Source organism: Hippichthys cyanospilos, chromosome 12, assembly GCF_059441005.1.
Source record: "Hippichthys cyanospilos isolate Australia breed blue-spotted pipefish chromosome 12, RoL_Hcya_1.0, whole genome shotgun sequence".
NCBI lineage: Eukaryota > Metazoa > Chordata > Actinopteri > Syngnathiformes > Syngnathidae > Hippichthys > Hippichthys cyanospilos.
Window position 1 is genome coordinate 9,965,295 of NC_142380.1, and position 17,854 is coordinate 9,983,148.

Below are 17,854 nucleotides of genomic sequence, written 5' to 3' on the forward strand. Positions count from 1 at the left end.
GTATGATCTTCTGACAGATTTATTACAGACAGCTTCAATTATCCCCAGCATGGTCTCAGATTCCGGTAGCAGAGCTTTGCTACACTCCGCACCACTGGGAAGGCTAATCAGGACAGGCCCAGGCTGTAGCAGGGATTCCCCAAGGCTCAGTTCTATGCTATGACCTGATGACATGGCCTCAGACTGCACGCTCATCAATTTTAACATGCTTGAATTAACTTCAGCACATTGCGCCATGTGAAGTCATACTCACTGGACTTCGATATGAGTTGTTGTCCAAAGATGTGAAAGGGTAAAGTCTAGGGCAGTGGTTCTCATCCTTTTTTCAGTGATGTACCCCCTGTGAATTTTTTTTTTAGCCAAGTACCCCTTAACCAGTGCATGTATTTTAGGGTAAAAAAATAAAATAGGCCATCAGTGTCTGCTATATTAAACTTTAGAACCATTCAAACATCATTTGAACTGGCCCTTAAAAAATAATCAACATAAAGTGTCCTCATTTGGATCATATAAGAAATGTGTTTTCAAAAAGAAATAACTAAATTATTAATAATCAAAAAAGTAACCAACATAAAGTGTTGGCCTGGCTCTCAAAAACAAATAATTATAAATAAGTGTTTGTCCACAGAAAAATATTAAACAAAGCGTCCTCTTTTGGGATTATAGTAGAGATCTGTTCACAAAAATAAATCATTAACTTAATTATTCAAAAATACTTGTCCACAAAAATAATCAACATTAAGTGCAAGACCTGTTTTCAAAAAGAAATAATTATAAATAAATACTGTTCTACTGAAAAATAGTTAACATACCTATTCCTTTTGGGATTACAGTAGATATCGGTTCACAAAAATAATTGATTTGCTTAATTATTCATAAATATTTGTCCACAAAAATAATCAGCATAAAGTGTAAGATCTGTTCTCAATAAAAAATAATTATGAATAAATATTTGTCCATATAAAAATACTAAACATGAAGATTCCTCTATTGGGATTACAGTAGAGGCCGATTACTCATTTACCAATGGCGCAGCATCAGGAGCAAGTGAAAGTTCAATATCATGCTCAAGGATGCTTCAACATAGTCACAAAGTCTGGGGTATCAAACCCATGACCTCTGAGGAGCGAGTCTACTACTGTTCCATGTTGCCCCTAAGACCGAATGGGTTGCCAAAGAAAAAAAGACACAGAGAATAAAAGACAGTAATGGGGACCTTTTGAGAGGCTCAGCTCGCTCCCATTCAATTGTAAGTACGACATGGTGCAGCAAGGTCAGCTTAGATAAGGTCCAGCTCACTCGCAACCATCTAGAAGAGTGCTAGTGAAAATGGATGCATTAATACACGATGTATGTATTCAGAACATTCCATTGTCCACCAGTAAAATATGATTTACTGATGAAATAATTGTAATAATGATATGTCTAAAATCACTTTGAAAACAAAGATGGAAAAAAAAAACAATCCAGTGAAAAACAGGAATGAATCAGGTTTTCTTGTGCCACTTAACAACATTTTTACTCAGTGTGTACCTTTAAAATATTCTTATCCTAAATCGAAGATTCCTTGTAAGTGTCACTTAAGGAGATGAATTTAGAATCAAAATAAGACTGGACACAAGAGTCAAAAAGTGGAAAGTCCAACTTAACTATCCCAAGCATCAAAACCTTGACCTAGACTCGGAAACTAAACCTTGACTAGGTTTTTAGAAAGTAGGGTGACAGGTAGATGTGACAACTTGAGAGCTTGACATCATGTCATTTAGATCAGAAATCAATCCAATAAGAAATAATCAACCAAACTAATGAAGAATATGACAAAAAAAACAGTCACCACCAGCCACAACAGAAAATACAAAGGCTTTTATGAAAAAGGAGATGAATACACGACAAATGAAAAAGATGACAAATATTAATTACACCTTTGTAATCTAATCATATGTGCAAAAAATGTGAGTCAAAAAGTCTGCATTTCAAAAGACAATGAATGGTACTTTGAATGAATAATGCATATACTTAAAAAAACAAACAAACTCAGTCACCCTTTCTGATAGGAATAACTGTAACTCATTTGGTAAAATTGTGTTGTATCTTTGCAGCAGGGTTGACTCACCTTTATCATACCAGAGATCAATTCTAAACATTTCACCTATGTCCTGTAGTTGAAGAAAAATACTAGGAACAAATACAGCTGCAGTAATTAAATAAAAATAAACATAATGAGCCTTACCAACCCTAATCCTAGCTGAGCATGATTTATACTATACAGGATCTCATTAGTGTACCTAATGTTGTGTCTGGTGAGTGATAAACTGCTGTGCTTGCTTTGTGGCGCTCGATGGGCTTTTAAATTGCGCTGGATTTCCCGGATCATGCATCAAGATATCAGTGGTACCTGCAGCGACATGTTCTCAACAGAAACTCGCTTTCTTGTGTGTTTTTCTGCGACAAAATGTTTTTGACGCTATCTCAAATATTGCTTCAAGGCGCTTCAGAAATAAATATATTTTTGTTTTGGCACTTACAAGCTGCTGGTGCATTCATGCTCCAGCTCTCATATGTGACTCACACACGCACCTGCTCCTCGAGAAATGTGGCATCAGATTTCAGGTGATTATTGGCATACATAATGAAGCGACGAGCTATGTGGGAATGGGACCGAGCCACGTAAGAGTTCTACTCGAATGTGAAAATATGGCTCACTGAAATAAAGCGTCAACCTCTTCCGAGTGATTGCAGCGCCGCTTTCTGCGCTTCGACAAGTGTCATAAATTCACATTTGAAGCCGCTGAAAGTAATATGAAGTTGTATAAATCAAAAGATATGCCCAAGTTGTAAGATATTGACTCTCTTGGCACTTTCTATGGATCAAATGGTCATCATGTGGATTATTTATTGTCCGCAATTTGGCACATACGTACAAATCAGCTAGAGCTGACTGAACCTGACTAGATGTTCACTGTAGTATTTTATTCTTTCACTGTTACAAAAACCAGACAACCATTTTTTTTCCCAAAGTTATTCATTAATTAAAGTGTCTACCCTTTGGCTGTAATCTAGTCAGTTATTTTTTTTTGTTTGTTTTATCAATGATTTATAATGAAAGACTTGATAATTAGTTATATGCACAAAGATGATGTTGAGCATCTGTGAGCAGCAATATTTGGATTCAGAAGCAGACACGAGAAAGAAATGGAAAAGTAAAAATATTTAACACCTCCTGAGACTCACTCTTTATATTTGTGTCCACTTTAGTAAAAAAAAAAAAAAAAAAAAAAATGGGTCTTTCTGTTTCAAAACATTAAGAGGTACTCTTCTAAATTCTGGGGTATCAGTGGAGGACATTCAGGCCTTTCCAATGATGTCTCATGTGTTTGGGTAGGATGCAATTAAGTTTGTGGTATTGCTGAGACAAAACGGACACAACATTAGACACAAATGAATAGGGTGGAACGATCAGACACATAAAACACAAGAACTGGAAGAAACATGGAAGATTGCTCGATATATTTGGGAACTTGAGACGTCGATGTTCATTGTCATTGTACAGTAAGTCACCACTTTCTTCTTCTTCACCAAGGTCCCCCGTCTGGTCCAGAAAACCCAATCTCCACGGTGAACGAGACCTGCGTCACATTGGAGTGGTCATCACCAAGAGACACAGGAGGACGGGGGGACATCACCTATAGCCTTCACTGCAGAAAGTGCTCGGGCGAGGGCAAACAGTGCGTGCCCTGTGGAAGCAGTGTCCATTTTGTTCCCCGGCAATTTGGCCTTTCGTCAGCCACTGTCGTGATCACCGACCTGCAGCCGGACTCTAACTACAGTTTCGTCATCGAGAGCCAGAACGGCGTGTCCGAACTAAGTCCAAGCCCCAAAGGAAGAGCAGTGATAAATATAACCACGTCACAAACAGGTGAATGATTTTGTGGGTCTGACTCTTTAAGAGTTTAATATGATGCTCACAAATAGCTAAAACATGCACCATCACCAACATCTCCTATCCAATGACAATATGCTCTGATGCATTTTTGTGAAATGGGAAAAATCTGTATGGCTTTTTCTGTTCCAACACCCAACTCACAACTCGACCAATCAGGCACAGGGGTCAGTTGATGAGATTTTAACAGGGTTTCTACATTGTCAGTAAATCTAATTGAATACATTTTAAAGCCATGGCTATAAAAGTATATTTCTCTTTTCATATTAAGAGTTAATTATTTGGAACATGAAGCAACTTCTTGCTAAATTGTGCTTTAATGACCGCTGTGCAAAACATTGCATTTTTTCATTTTGTTTTCATATACAGATGCGCATTATCGTTAGATACACAATTTTCTGGCAGACGAGCCCAAATTAAACAAATTTTGATCTGTGATCTTCTGGAGTTACTGAATAAACTGTGCTGCTAGAGATACCACAATAAATGAGTTTATTACAGTAAACTAGACATGGATAGTATAGCACTTTGAAGTATTTTTGTTTATTCATTCAAAAAATATTTACGCTGGTTAAGGGGCTATTTGGCAGGGGGGGGGAGTCACAAGTTGTACATCATCCAAAAAAGGACCACTGCAATTTTAGATTATTCACATACAATACTATTATATAAATGCATCCAAATAACGGAGCCCCTAAGAAACATGTAAATCGTTTAAGTCCCGCAGTAAAACGTTCAGGGTACCAGTTTTTCCACTCCATGTCACATTTATTCATTTTTTTTTTAAAACTTCTGCTAGACGACAAAAACATCAACTTGTGATTGTCATTTTTTGTTATTTCAGTGGCTAATACTGCATGCTATACTTACTTTAACAGGAAAGTACTAAGACGCTTACTTGTGCATATATTAATTAATAAACTGATTAACAATAGCCCATTTTGCTCAATGGATTATTTATGAATCACTCAAAGTCACACTTCTTTTTAATTGCGTGTACCTTCAACACGTTGTGGGTGTGCTGAAAAATGTGACAGGGTGCTGCTGACGAACAGCCGCGTAGGAGGTTGTAACCCTCATTAAGACCCCCGCACGTCACTCTCAGCTTCATGTGCACTCGCACTTATATTGCCGTATATAGTATATGCCCCAATGCGGGATAACAAGCGAATCGTTATCGCGCATACCGTAAGGAAATTGTAAGCACATAAAACTCCATGTGGATATATGCTCAATTAGTATACACGATTGCACAATAGGTGCAATTTAATCCTCCTCCTTCGCTAACTTCAATGTGACCGAAGTATCAGGCCTCATCTTCCTTTTCTCTCTCTCTTTGGCGGCAGTGAGCGTTGTGTTGAAGGAGAGGCGCAGCAAGGACAGCGTGACCTTGGCCTGGCAAGGCCCACAAAGACCCAAAGGTGTGATAGTGGAGTATGAGGTCATCTACTATGAAAAGGTGAGAGAGAACTCATTTTTCAAAGTGCCCTAGTGGTTTGTTTGCCTTTGGCATTACTACAGTTCTTACCTTTAATCTGCCCCTGTAATACTGAACTTTTGGTAAAGTATTTGGAAAATAGTTCTACTTTGTGGGCTATAAAATAACTAAGAGAGAGAGAATGTGTTCAAAAATATATTGCTTTCAATATGTTTGTGAACTAATCTGTGTTGTGACTTAACACATTTACTTTATGAGCGCTTATTGCTCGGCCAAACCAACATAAGTCACATTTGGTTTTCAAAGATCTATGTATTTGTATGTATGTATTTGTATTATTTAATTGCTCGTTTGTTCGCAACGGAAAAATAGGTTTGCAAATATCATATTATCTTGGTTTGTTGGCCAACATGCTGCTTCGGTCTGTTTATTCATGTACGATAACCTGGGATTCAACACAAGGCAACATACGTTTGTTTATATAGTGCATTTAGTACACAAGATAATCCATTGTACTTTTCATAAACGCTCGTGTGAGTCTCTTACCTATTAAATTCCAAACGTTATCTCTATTATCTCAATATCTCTGTACTGACTAACCAATCAGATAATGCTATGGGCGGGACAGTGCTGGATGGAGGCTGCATTATGGACAGTCAGAGAAATGCAACATCAGAGGCATACTTATGGAGTTTATCGGCCCTAAAATGAATGAAAAAGGCCAACATTCACCATCAGCCTCAATAATCAAGCTGGCCAACAATCAACCTATTGCTACTTAAGGTCTGAACAAACTTGGTTCTCCTGAAAAGTGGTCATTTCGGAGATGAAAAAATTCCACCCGACGCTAACAATAGGCTACTTATCAGCTTGAACACCTTGGTAGTGGTGGTGGAAATTGTGAAACTAAACATGTTCCTCTCCTATTGACATATTGGCTGTGTGTTTTAGCTTGAGGGCATATCAGACATGCTGCTCTCCTAGAGCTCCCAGCATGTCAATTACTCACACATCTGTCGGACAAACCTCGTACAACACCGTCAAGGTGATGAAATTAAGCTCTGGCGCTTGTGAGAGTGTGTATGTATGATGGCATGCATTAGTAATGAAACAGTCTTAATCCATGCTGAAGAGTGTCTTCCATTAGAGAATGAGGAGCCTTTCTGCAGGCTTTCGTCTAACTGACACGCTTATCCTTGAGTCATCCTTACACACTCGCCTACAACAAACGCATACATGCAAACCAAGGGACACCTCCATTGTAATCGTGAGTAGGAAAATAACAAAACTCGACCACATACCATTCCCAAGTGTAGGAATTATAGTTTATGTTTAAGAATCAACCTGATAAATAAATAAAAATCATCAGTAATGAAGAGTGAAGTCACTTTTTTAAATATATAATTCTCTCGAAAAGTGAGATGCAATTACTATTGTACACGTCACTTTTTTTTTTCAGAATCCATCCATGCATCCATTTTCCATAGCCAAATGTATTATTTTTGGAATAGTTAGGTAAAATAACAACCACTTTTTTTTCAATTGAGTATGCTGCTTTATTTTTAAACCACATAAAATATTTATTAAATTGGTGGACAAAAAAGAAACAATTGATTTTTTTTCCTAAATAAAATCAAAATGAAGTATAACTGTAAACCAGGGATGGTGACCCATCATCAAGATGCAACAAAGAGTGTTTGATCATTTGCCTGAAAAAATATGTACATTTATAGTTTTGTTTTGTTTTTTTCCTTTTTTGCCTTGTAGGAGGTCTTTTTTTCTACTTGTGCAACTTTACTTTCTGTTTTTTAATATCTTCACTCCAGAACCAACGGGAACAGAACTACACTGTTTTGAAAACTCGCTCCAACATGATGACGGTAGACGGGCTTAAACCAGGAACCACCTACGTGTTCAGAGTCAGGGCTCGAACCGACGGCGGCTACGGAAGCTACGGTGGAGAGATTGAACTGGAAACCAGTCACGAAGGTACACTTTTTGAATGTATGCAACCAATAAATCATCATCTCTGCACAGTGCACAGCATTAAGAAGTTACAGTTCTGTACAAGGCAAAGAATTCAAAACAGACCCAAATTCTAGAGCAGGTGGACAAGAAGGAAAAAGATGAAGTGCAATACTGCTCAATTATATGTCCCTGTGGTAATTTGTCACTAGTGGAGTTTAAAATCAATCCAGCGGTTATTACATAGCTCACTTTTCATCTAAATGGCTTTTTCACTTCTCTTGTCATGTGGATATGCAAGATTTAGTTGATTAAAAAAAGAGAACTTTCAAGCTACATAATATCATATTTGCATTTCTCAAAACTAAATGGCAAAATGTCGCCCCGTGAGATACAAAAAAGGTCGATTTTTCAGCTTTATTTACATTCCACAAAGTCAATAAGCATCAAAACACGATTTAGATTAGTGGGGGCATGTAGAAAACAGTATTGTAAAGAAAGTTTGTGACTTGACTTCCCCTTTAAATTGCTTTGAGTAAAGGTGAAAAAGTGCTTTAGAAATGTAACACCATTTACATTATCATTCGCATGATAATGTAACTCGAGGAGGGCTGGATACAAGTGGACCAAGTCGGGTAAATCAAATTTAAAAATAGGCAGACTAAAGATACCCATCAGGACTTTGTTTGCATCATCGTTTTCTGTGAGTTGAGTCAGAATTACTGATGCCCAGTAGAGCATTCGAGGTAGTCGTATCTCATGTCCCTGCTGTATTTGTTTTAAACTAAACTAGGAGTGGGAGAAGGGTTTACCAAGTTGGGTTAGTTGACAAAACAAATGCCTTGAAGCTCCGCAGGAACCATGTATGTGCCACCCTTTTCTAAACAAACCTTTCTTGCAGAGTATGCATGGCTGCGATGGTATCTAACTCTTATTCTCTGATTTTTCTCTTATGTTAGATGTCATTTACTTGCATAGTCACTTCATCAGGGACCAATGATTTTCTTGCCATGGAGGCCCCATAATCTGCTCTTCAAAGTGCACATTGATTCTCAGATGGCCAAGCATAGAGGGCCATAAATCTCTTAATGTATAGCAAGCAGTGTGGATATAGATCGTGTGGCATACGGTGGGAACGCATTAGTCTACTAATCATTGAATAATCAATAAATATGCTTAAAGATGGCTTTCTGCTTCTGCTCTGTGACACACTGAGGGATCTGGAACACAAACAACAGGAAAATGTCATTGTCAACATTTGGGCTATATTTATTTTTGTTTTTCTAGTGCTGCATCAGCAGTTAAGTTTTACTGAAATCAACTTAGATATCTGCAGCTCCATTTCACAGAGGACAAATGGCATTCCTTTTGTCATCAACATGTATGCTTATCATTGCATCCAGCTAATTCATTTCCAGATATCTGAGTAAATCATAGATATCTGCAAATGGATGGTTGGTAAAACCAGTATTAAGTTAGCTACAATTTGACTTTTGTGTTATCTAAAAAAAGGAGTATATAGGAGTATATAGGAGTAACTACTGACACCTTTGTTCATTATAAATTATTAAAAGCCATATTATCCAGTAAGTACAAGTGAGTCATTCATATAGTATATAGCCCATATCAAAGAAATATATGCCATTAAAGCATGTACTCAAGGCCCATAGAATGAATGATGCAATTTTTCAAGTATATTTTAGTATCCAGTGTGTGGGCACAAGCCCAAGTGCACTTCAGTCATGTTACGTTATCAGTTCAACTAAACACTGTTGATTATTGGAATATGTGTGTGCCAATTAATGCAAAACATCACACTTTGCTTACCTGAAGGAATTAATTTTTCAACATACACATGCACATGCATACTTGTGACCAGCTAAACCAGATAAACGGGGAATTATTTTTGATTAATTGCTCCATTGCGTTGTGTAAGAAGACGAAGAAGAAGAAAAAAAAAAATCAAAATCAAGTTCTGGATGGTAGTCCTGCGAAACGCAATGTTGGACAGTGTGAGCTGGAGTGAGAATTGCTCTCACATCTCCTCTCGGTGTCTCACAGGCAGGGAATGTAGGAAGTGCTTTTCATCAGGAACATTGCTTACTATTCCATCTCGCTCCCTTTTATCACTTCGCTCCGTTCTTTTTTTATTTATTTATCTGCAATTGCTCCTGCTGCTTTTATTAAATCCGCCATGCTCCCTCCCTCTGTCCACTCTCAACAGATGTCTTTGCTATCGGAGACCCGAACCAGACAACCATTCTGGCCATATCCATCGCGGGTGGCGTAGTTCTCCTGATCTTCTTGGTGACGTGCTTCATTGTCAGCGGAAGGTGAGGTGGACCAAGCAAGATGATTGTGCGATAATATAATACTGTTTTTGTCCACTCTGAAAAAAATCAGTTTTTGTATAAGGGCCGGTGTCGATGCTCTCCTGGTCTGCCGTGGTCTAATCGCACAAGCATGTACTAACTGCGCACATGGGCAACAACGGCCCCTTGGTCTTTTTTTATATTGAGGTCTAATGCTGAGGGATTACAGCACTTGTGGGTAAACCAAGGCAGCACATCCAACTTTTGACATTTAAGTCCAATTTAAAGCTATGTTAGTCTTTTCTGTGAAGAACACAGAGCCCTTAAGAGCCCCTCCTTTCAAGGTTAATCCTGTGTCTCATGGAAGGCCACACAGGGGATGGAAAATAAAATAGAATAATGCAGGCTGGTGAGAGTTGAGAAGATGAAAGAAACCGAATTGGGCATTTTGTGCGAAGACGTGAGGAAAAGAGGAGAAATGTGAGGGGAGTACAGAAAGATTTTGTTTTCAAAATAACATGTACAAACTTATAGAAGTAAAAGTTCTTCATCAACCTGGCCTTCACATTACACTTCCACATGGCCGCAGTGTTCAGGCTCATGCCAGACTGCAGTTTGTCTCTTTGCCTGAAATAAGTAGCCAACTTGGCTTTCCCTAATTAAAAAAAAAAAAAAAAAAACAGTACGAAGATCTGGCACTTAAATTTGTCCTCCTGCATTTGAACATACAAGGCTGAGCCAGGGAAAATAGCACCAAATAGCCATTTATAAGAAGAGTAAAAAACAAATCATAAAATGAACATTTGTGAAAACAACAAATTTGTTTTAATAGCACAGTGTAAAATCCTCAAATTCCCAGTTTTTTGTGCTTGGTGATTTAATTCTGTTGCAATTTTGGTTAATACTGAGAGCACAGTCAGTATACAATACATATCTTTTTTTTTATATTTTGATTTATGATACTTATTATAATCCCTCAAGGAGAAAATTTCATTTCCACTCCGCTGTATATTTTGTGATGCGCACTGCATGGAGAACTATATAACATAAACATAAAAGGTGGCACTAAGATCCTAGAAAAGAGCCTTCAAGTAGCGCTCTGTCAAGTCATCTGTGGGTTCGAGTTGAGAAAAGGAAGGCATGGAAAGGAATATGTGGAGGAGATGGGGACAAAAAAGACAGAAGAAGGTAGAGTGGACAGAAGATGGCAGTGGAACAAATTCAGGATGAAGTGGCGATGACAAAAGAAAACTGAAACTGAAACTAATGGAAATGAAAGTAAGATGATACGTGAAGATGGGGGAAATGAAAAGGACACAGAATGAAAGACGAGTTTTGTAAAGAGGATTGCATGCAGATGAGAAAAGAGAGAGGAGGGTGTTTGTCGGATGATTTTTGTAAATCACAATGCTTGCAAAGTACCCTGTTGGGATTTTTGGGGCGGCAGATATGGATTATTGCCATTTCCCATTCTTATCAATGGATTTAGGTTATTTGAGACTTGTGTTTTTGAACTAAGAGTGCGGTCACAGAATAAATTAAACTCATATTTCAAGGCACAAAGCTCTGACAATGTAATGGACATAAGAAAGGGATATGAGAGGAAGAGGAAATTAAATGACACGAGAGAATGAAGAAGAAAAGGGTAAAACGTAGGGAAAAGAGGAACTGAGATGGTGAAAAACAAACAAGATGAGGAGAAAAAGAAAGGAATAAAAGTCTGTCATTTACAATGTATTCTTGGATTGACTCATTCCCTGCATTTCACGACTAAAGACAAAAAAGATTGATTTTAGAGGTGCAACATTTATTAGACAACACCGGCTTCTTCCCTTCTTGTTGGAATAAGATAAGAGTTTATGATGATGATAATTTGTAGTTATTGATCAATCATTTAGGTATATTTTAAATGTAAAATAGTTGAAATTCTGAGAGTTTAAGGTTCTTGACTGTGAGCATTTTCTGGTCTGTCATCTTAGTGTAAAAAAAAAATTCCAGGATTATTACATAGAGAAATGATCAACATTTTTTTTCCTACAGTAAACATGTTACTGAACAAAACATTCAGTCACTAAATCATGTTTTTAATCCACCATTTGAAACAAAGTACAATACTTGAAAAAGTAAATGGCAACTACATTTTTTTTCATAAACAATGCATTAATCGACAGATCAACTGACTTATAGTAATCAAATGCTGAAGCCCTAATCATTTTAATTGAGCAGGCTGTGATTGAGTTTGTAGAAAGAAAGAAAGAAAGAAAGAAAGAAAGAAAGAAAGAAACAAAGAAAGAAACAAACAAAAGAAAAAAGGAATCAAGGGAGGAAGAGTCAAGGAAATAAGGAAGGGTGGCGAGGAGGAGGCTGAACGCATGGATGGGAAAATGAGTGGGACATGAAGTAAAATGCATGTGATAAAGGATTAACAGGCGATGAAAAGCAAGGAAGAAAATGAAAGCAATGAAATGGGTAAAGAGGGAAGAAAAAGGATGACAACTGTGACAAACTAGTGTGTAATAAAAAAAGTAACCTCTATGACCGCCATCTAGATTAACATCAGGTTAAGAACAACACACACCTATGCATGCGCTCATAAGAACACATACTAATGAACACACACTAAAAACATTAGTATTGATTGACTTGATTGCTTATCAGGCCGAGTGCTCTATTCACTATCGAGTCAGAGCGATGTAATCAGGCCAAGCCTCGCCTGTAAAGCGCAAACAAGCGTACGCACACACACTTCACAGATATAGCGCAACTCAAGTTTTTTTCTTGTTTTTTTTAATGGAAGGGGAATTATGAGTTTGTGCATGTGAGACGTAAAACAAGTTGTTAAATGTAGCACGATCTGTACGCGTGTGATGTTGCACGCTCGCAGAGTCACACTCCCGCTCGGCTAATAAGCTCTCACAGGCCGGGGAGGTGTTAACAGAGTTTTACAGGAGGGTCGATGAGCTGACATCAATTTGAGCTGGGTTCCTTTGTCGCCTTCTTCACCCTACTTAGACACTGGGAGGAAGCGGTGTTGATTACCGCTCACCATTAAACAACATCTGTGCAGCTGTCAAAAGGTGTGCGCCGTGTGCAAAAGGTGGGGCTTTGACTTGTTTTTGTATCAGGGGAACCAGGCGAGGATCAAAGCTGTATCGGAAGCGAAGAGTAGCAGCAAAGGAACCTGCCAGCGATCGACAGAAATGAAGTCGGGCTGAAAGATTTGGAAAAATGAATTAATGCATTTTTTCACCCTATTGTGATTTCATATGCAAATAGTTTTTTCGGTCTTCTTACAAGGTCTTTATTTTCAATAAAACACAATAAAATAATCTGAATTGTAGTAAACCACGTATTTTATATCTATCTCATGCGCTAGTTTAGGTTTACACTCAAATAAAGCCAAATTTATATATATATATATATATATATATATATATATATATATATATATATATATATATATATATATATATATATATATATAAATATATATATATATATATATATATATATATATATATATATATATATATATATTTAGGTGTATAGATTGCATGCATTAATCCACGCAGGCACCAGGAGAGCATGCAAAACATCGACCAATGAGGGCAGAGGTTGTAATTTACATTTCATGTTTTGCATGCCCTCCCCGTGCCCCACGAGTTTTCTCCAGGCACAGTGGCTTCCTCCCACATTCCAAAAACATGCATTGTCCATAAACTGGACAACCTAAATTGTCCGTAGGTGTGATTCAGAGAGAGAGAGAGAATCTTAAATGAACTACCTTTGTTTTCATATAAAGCAGCATATTAGGCTCAATAGAGAACGAGATCATTACCATGCATAGTATTACATAATTTGATCATATTGAATTTCTGCAGGTGGATACTACCTCATTTATTAGTAATGCTGGCATCTGTTTCTGCCAACAACAGCTTTATATGTGATGTTGCACTTACACTGTGGATTGCCTAAATCCTCAACTTGCAGTCACTTTACAAAGTTTGCGGTCGTGCAGACCGTGAGGTCATCCGACCCCCTGGCTGATTGTCAGAATGGAGTCCTTTGCCGTGTGTGACATTTAAACTTCTCTGACAAGCACAGTTTGTTTAAAATGTTGTATGAGTAAACGTGACAGAGTAGCTTGGTACTAGCTACCTCAGCGATTAGGCTATTGTTACACCGTGAGGGGAAACATGAAAAAGTGTCGAAATCTCCTCAGAAGCCGCGTAGCTCTGACAAATCACACCAGTTACGCTTGTATGGGTGCCATTATTGCTCTGCGAGCGCCGGCTTGCAAGTGTGTGTTTGTGTGCGAACTTGCCACTTCTGGTCCTCCTGAGGGGGGCTTTGGCAGCCTGGCAGGTGTGAGTGGTGGGAGGCGAGCGAGCGACTGGCATAACCATGAATTCAGCAGATGGCCTTTCACTCAAAGTATGCTCCCATGCCCCCACCCGCTAGGTCCGCACTTTCTCTCGCTCCTTGTTAAACATGTTACAGCATCTGTGTGTGCATCCCGGCTAGTGTGCAGAGTGACTCTACAGTCTTGTCCTTTCAGTGACTAGCGGGAAGGTTTGTTTCCCCTGACATGTTGTTGTGTATTCGCAATGTTTTAATTTCATGATGACAATTGATGGTAAAATTGGCATAGTTGAAAATTACTGTTCTTAAGTTGAAGTTCTGATACTTATGTTAAATGCAGACTAGTAAAAATACTGATTCAGCTACACTTATAAAGTACAGGCTGTGATTACAGCTACAACGAATTTAGTAAAAAAGCAACACATATTCAACAAAGCTTGTTCAAATATAGCTTTGCCAACGTTGTAAATCAACAAAAAAATGCTAAATTAGCGGATGAACTGAAAAAAAAAACACATGCTCCTGGTGTCCCTCTATTGTTCCACTTTACAAAACTAAAAAAAAAAAAAAAAAAAAAAAAAACTATTGAGATCACTTAACCTCGCTACAATCGTGAGGAACTGCCTATATGGAGAAAATTTTTTTGACTGGTGCACTCTAATAAAACTTTTGTATAATATACCTGTAATAACTTGGCAAGTACCTTCAAACATATTTGTGAAAACATTCAAACATACAGACAAGTATGTTCAAACGTACTCATAAATATGTTCAAATATATATGTTAAAATTTACTTGCAAGCCTGTTCAGACATATGTTCAAATACGTTTAACTCTTTGCATCAAAAGGGAAGCATTCAAAGACGACACTAGGGCGCTGAAATTTCACCCAGATGGTGACATGTCAAATTTCAACGTGGGATCCCATCTAGTTTGCACACTACCAGGAGTAGTGTGCCATCACTTGACCAAAATTCTACAAGAATGAAGTGGGAAAAAAAATGACAGAAAAATTATCAAAAAAACTGCAAGGTTTAAATGCATTTGCAAATATGAATGAGCCTGTAGGCTAAAGGCTAAAACTAGCATTTCAGCCCAGAAAAAATAGTCACACTGTCAGTTATCAAATAAGAGCGACTGGAGACAGAGAAAACAACCTGAGTCAAACTTGTCTGATATAAAAGGGAAAGGGCATTGACTTTTCAGACCAAACCATTCTGAAGATAGGTTTTCTCCTTTATTTCTTTCTCAAGCAGTGCTTTACAACTTCAGAGAATGGGATTCGCCTGCAGGCAAACTACTTATCTCACCAACTGGTCAGAGACATTTCACTGTGTCCTCCTGTTTGGTTCAACAAGTAGCCTCCCATACGATCAACATTCCAATAACTTTTACCAAACTCTGTGCAAATATTGATAATTACATATATATATATATATATATATATATATATATATATATATATATATATATATATATATATATATATATATATATATATATATATATATATATAGAGAGAGAGAGAGAGAGAGAGAGAGAGATGTTAGTTTTTCACCTACTTTCCACTACTGAGGATTTGAAAGTAAAATTCAAATATGAACCAAGATATCAGTGGCACATATGTTCTTCACGTTTATAGGAAGTGTAAAAAGAGAAAGCATCATGTTGGCCATTACTATTTTTTGTGTAGAGCATGGTTAATGGCACCGTTATAACACATTTTGTCAATGGCGATGTTTGTATGGGTAAGCTATTTTGCCTTTCACAGCATCTGTTGTGTAGCCTAAGGTTGATCTTAAAATTTTAATGATACAATAGTGAAGGTAAAAAAATGAATACTTTAGAGAAGCGGAGTTAGTATGCCACAAAAAAATCCAAAAGAAGTTCAAAGAAATTCTAAAGAATAGAGTGTATTTTGACAATGATGAGGCATTGCTGAGGATGCTTTGTGACTTGGAAACAAAAAGAAATGCTTTACTTTTATTCACAGTTCTGAATGAGCCTTAAAGAAGGTAGAAAACTGCCAGTGAAATCAACAAAGCTTCTTCATGTGGGTGTTGCAATGTCTCTCCAGTAATAGCACAAAAAAGATTTGACACCCAAGGCATTGTGTCTATCGGCGAGTCTATTGTGTATTGTGTGGGATGCAATGATATTCCAACGATGTTATTAGAAGGATTCGGATGTTTTGCTTGGATGCGAGCGCTTTCAATTAAACTGGAGGGTGTAACCCAATGCATCTTTGTGTGCAGAGTGCCTGCAAAGTACTGCAGTTGTGGAAGCTTGTTGCCCCTGGTGCAAAACAATTTTATTGGCTTTATGCTAATGAGCATCTGTTGTGACGGGATTGATCAAACAGCTTATTAAAAATACACATTATCTTTTTTTTTTTTTTTCCAGTGGGAAAGCGAATCGTCCATTGAGATGTATTTATTAGGTATTTTACAATCATGACCTCATCAAGTAAGTGACATCATTAGGGGTATTACACTGATCTACATACTGATCTATTTGCATATATAAAAATACACTTCACTTGATGATACATCATTCATCTGTCTTTCTCTCTTTCCCGTGACTGTAAAAATCCCGCTAGGTTACCGTATTCCAGCTCTGAACCTCCCGTCATTCCCGCCCCCTGCTTCGTTTTATCCATTTCCATTCTCCTTAATGAGAAGGAGCTAATTGAAATGTTTCCAAACAGGGTGCTAATGAAACATAGACAGATTTATTAGTCATAACTCTTCTCCTAATCATTTCCCAGTCTTAATAATTAGCCTGCGCTGAGTAAATCTTTTTACACTGTGGTCAGAGATCATTGAACCGGTGCCAGACAGGGACAAGATGGAGATTGGCTCAGAATGGACTTGATGTTAGAACGGTCTGACTGCATTTTTTGTGCTTGTGGTTATTTTTTGTTAGTTTCAGCTTCATGCTATTGACCCGTTAAATTAATTAGTAGTATCTTGGCAGAGAATGCGTTTGGTCATTCGGGTGGCGTAACCAGACACATTCTGGCTGTGAAATAACAAGATGGTGAATTTAATCCATCCATTTCATTCCCAGTAATTAGTTTTAATTTAATGGCTTGATATTAAATGTAATGGCCATTAGTAATCACCACGAGTAATGAAAACGACAGCGTGCGTGTGTGCATGGTAAGGTGAGGTGGTGCGGAAAGCAGGATAGATGTCATGCCGGAGGGGTGACTAACGACGTACTGATTTCATTTTGCTCGTCATTCTGATTAGCTGAGGGAAAATAATGCGTCGAGACAGGAAATGAACATGGAAAGGAGAGCAGAGTAAAGCAATGTGAAAGACAATGTGTTCATATACGTGTGCATCCGAGCCCTACTGACTTTTCCTTGTTCCGGAGCGCATCAATTTCTCCTCCCATCTCCCAGCTGACGCTAATCCTATAAAATGCTGCCAGTCATATAAAACAAAGCAGGTGATGCGACACAGGGCTGAACTACAAACGCTTTATTAGCTTCTAGTGTCTCACACGAACATCAGTCCAAGGTTATTCGCTAGCTTGAAGCCACACACGCTTCTATCTCTTTTGAGTTGGCCTCAGTTTTAGGGCTGTCACTATTGAGGCTTTTAAACAATGATCATCCTCTGGATCATTACATCCATCGTATAAACTTGAGTTGATGTTAGTGGATATATAGTTTCTATACACTGACATCTTCAATGAATTTTGAGAGACCAACCAAAATTTGCCTACACTACCCAGTTAAATTGTGATTAGCACAACCGTGTTGGCTTTTACTGTTTAAGGTCTATAAACACTAACTATCATTCAGTTCATATACATATTCTTTTATGT

General features: G+C 37.8%; 1 protein-coding gene across 1 annotated transcript in view; it reads left to right on the forward strand.

Moving 5' to 3' along the window:
- The window catches only part of LOC148414789 (ephrin type-A receptor 3-like), a 109,517-nt gene that overhangs the window by 58,273 nt on the left and 33,390 nt on the right, over positions 1-17,854 (forward strand). The window contains exons 7-10 of the mRNA XM_088428800.1: positions 3,581-3,916; positions 5,287-5,399; positions 7,205-7,367; positions 9,568-9,676. Coding sequence (XP_088284926.1) covers positions 3,581-3,916; positions 5,287-5,399; positions 7,205-7,367; positions 9,568-9,676 — 721 coding nt within the window. The remainder of the gene's footprint in view (positions 1-3,580; positions 3,917-5,286; positions 5,400-7,204; positions 7,368-9,567; positions 9,677-17,854) is intronic.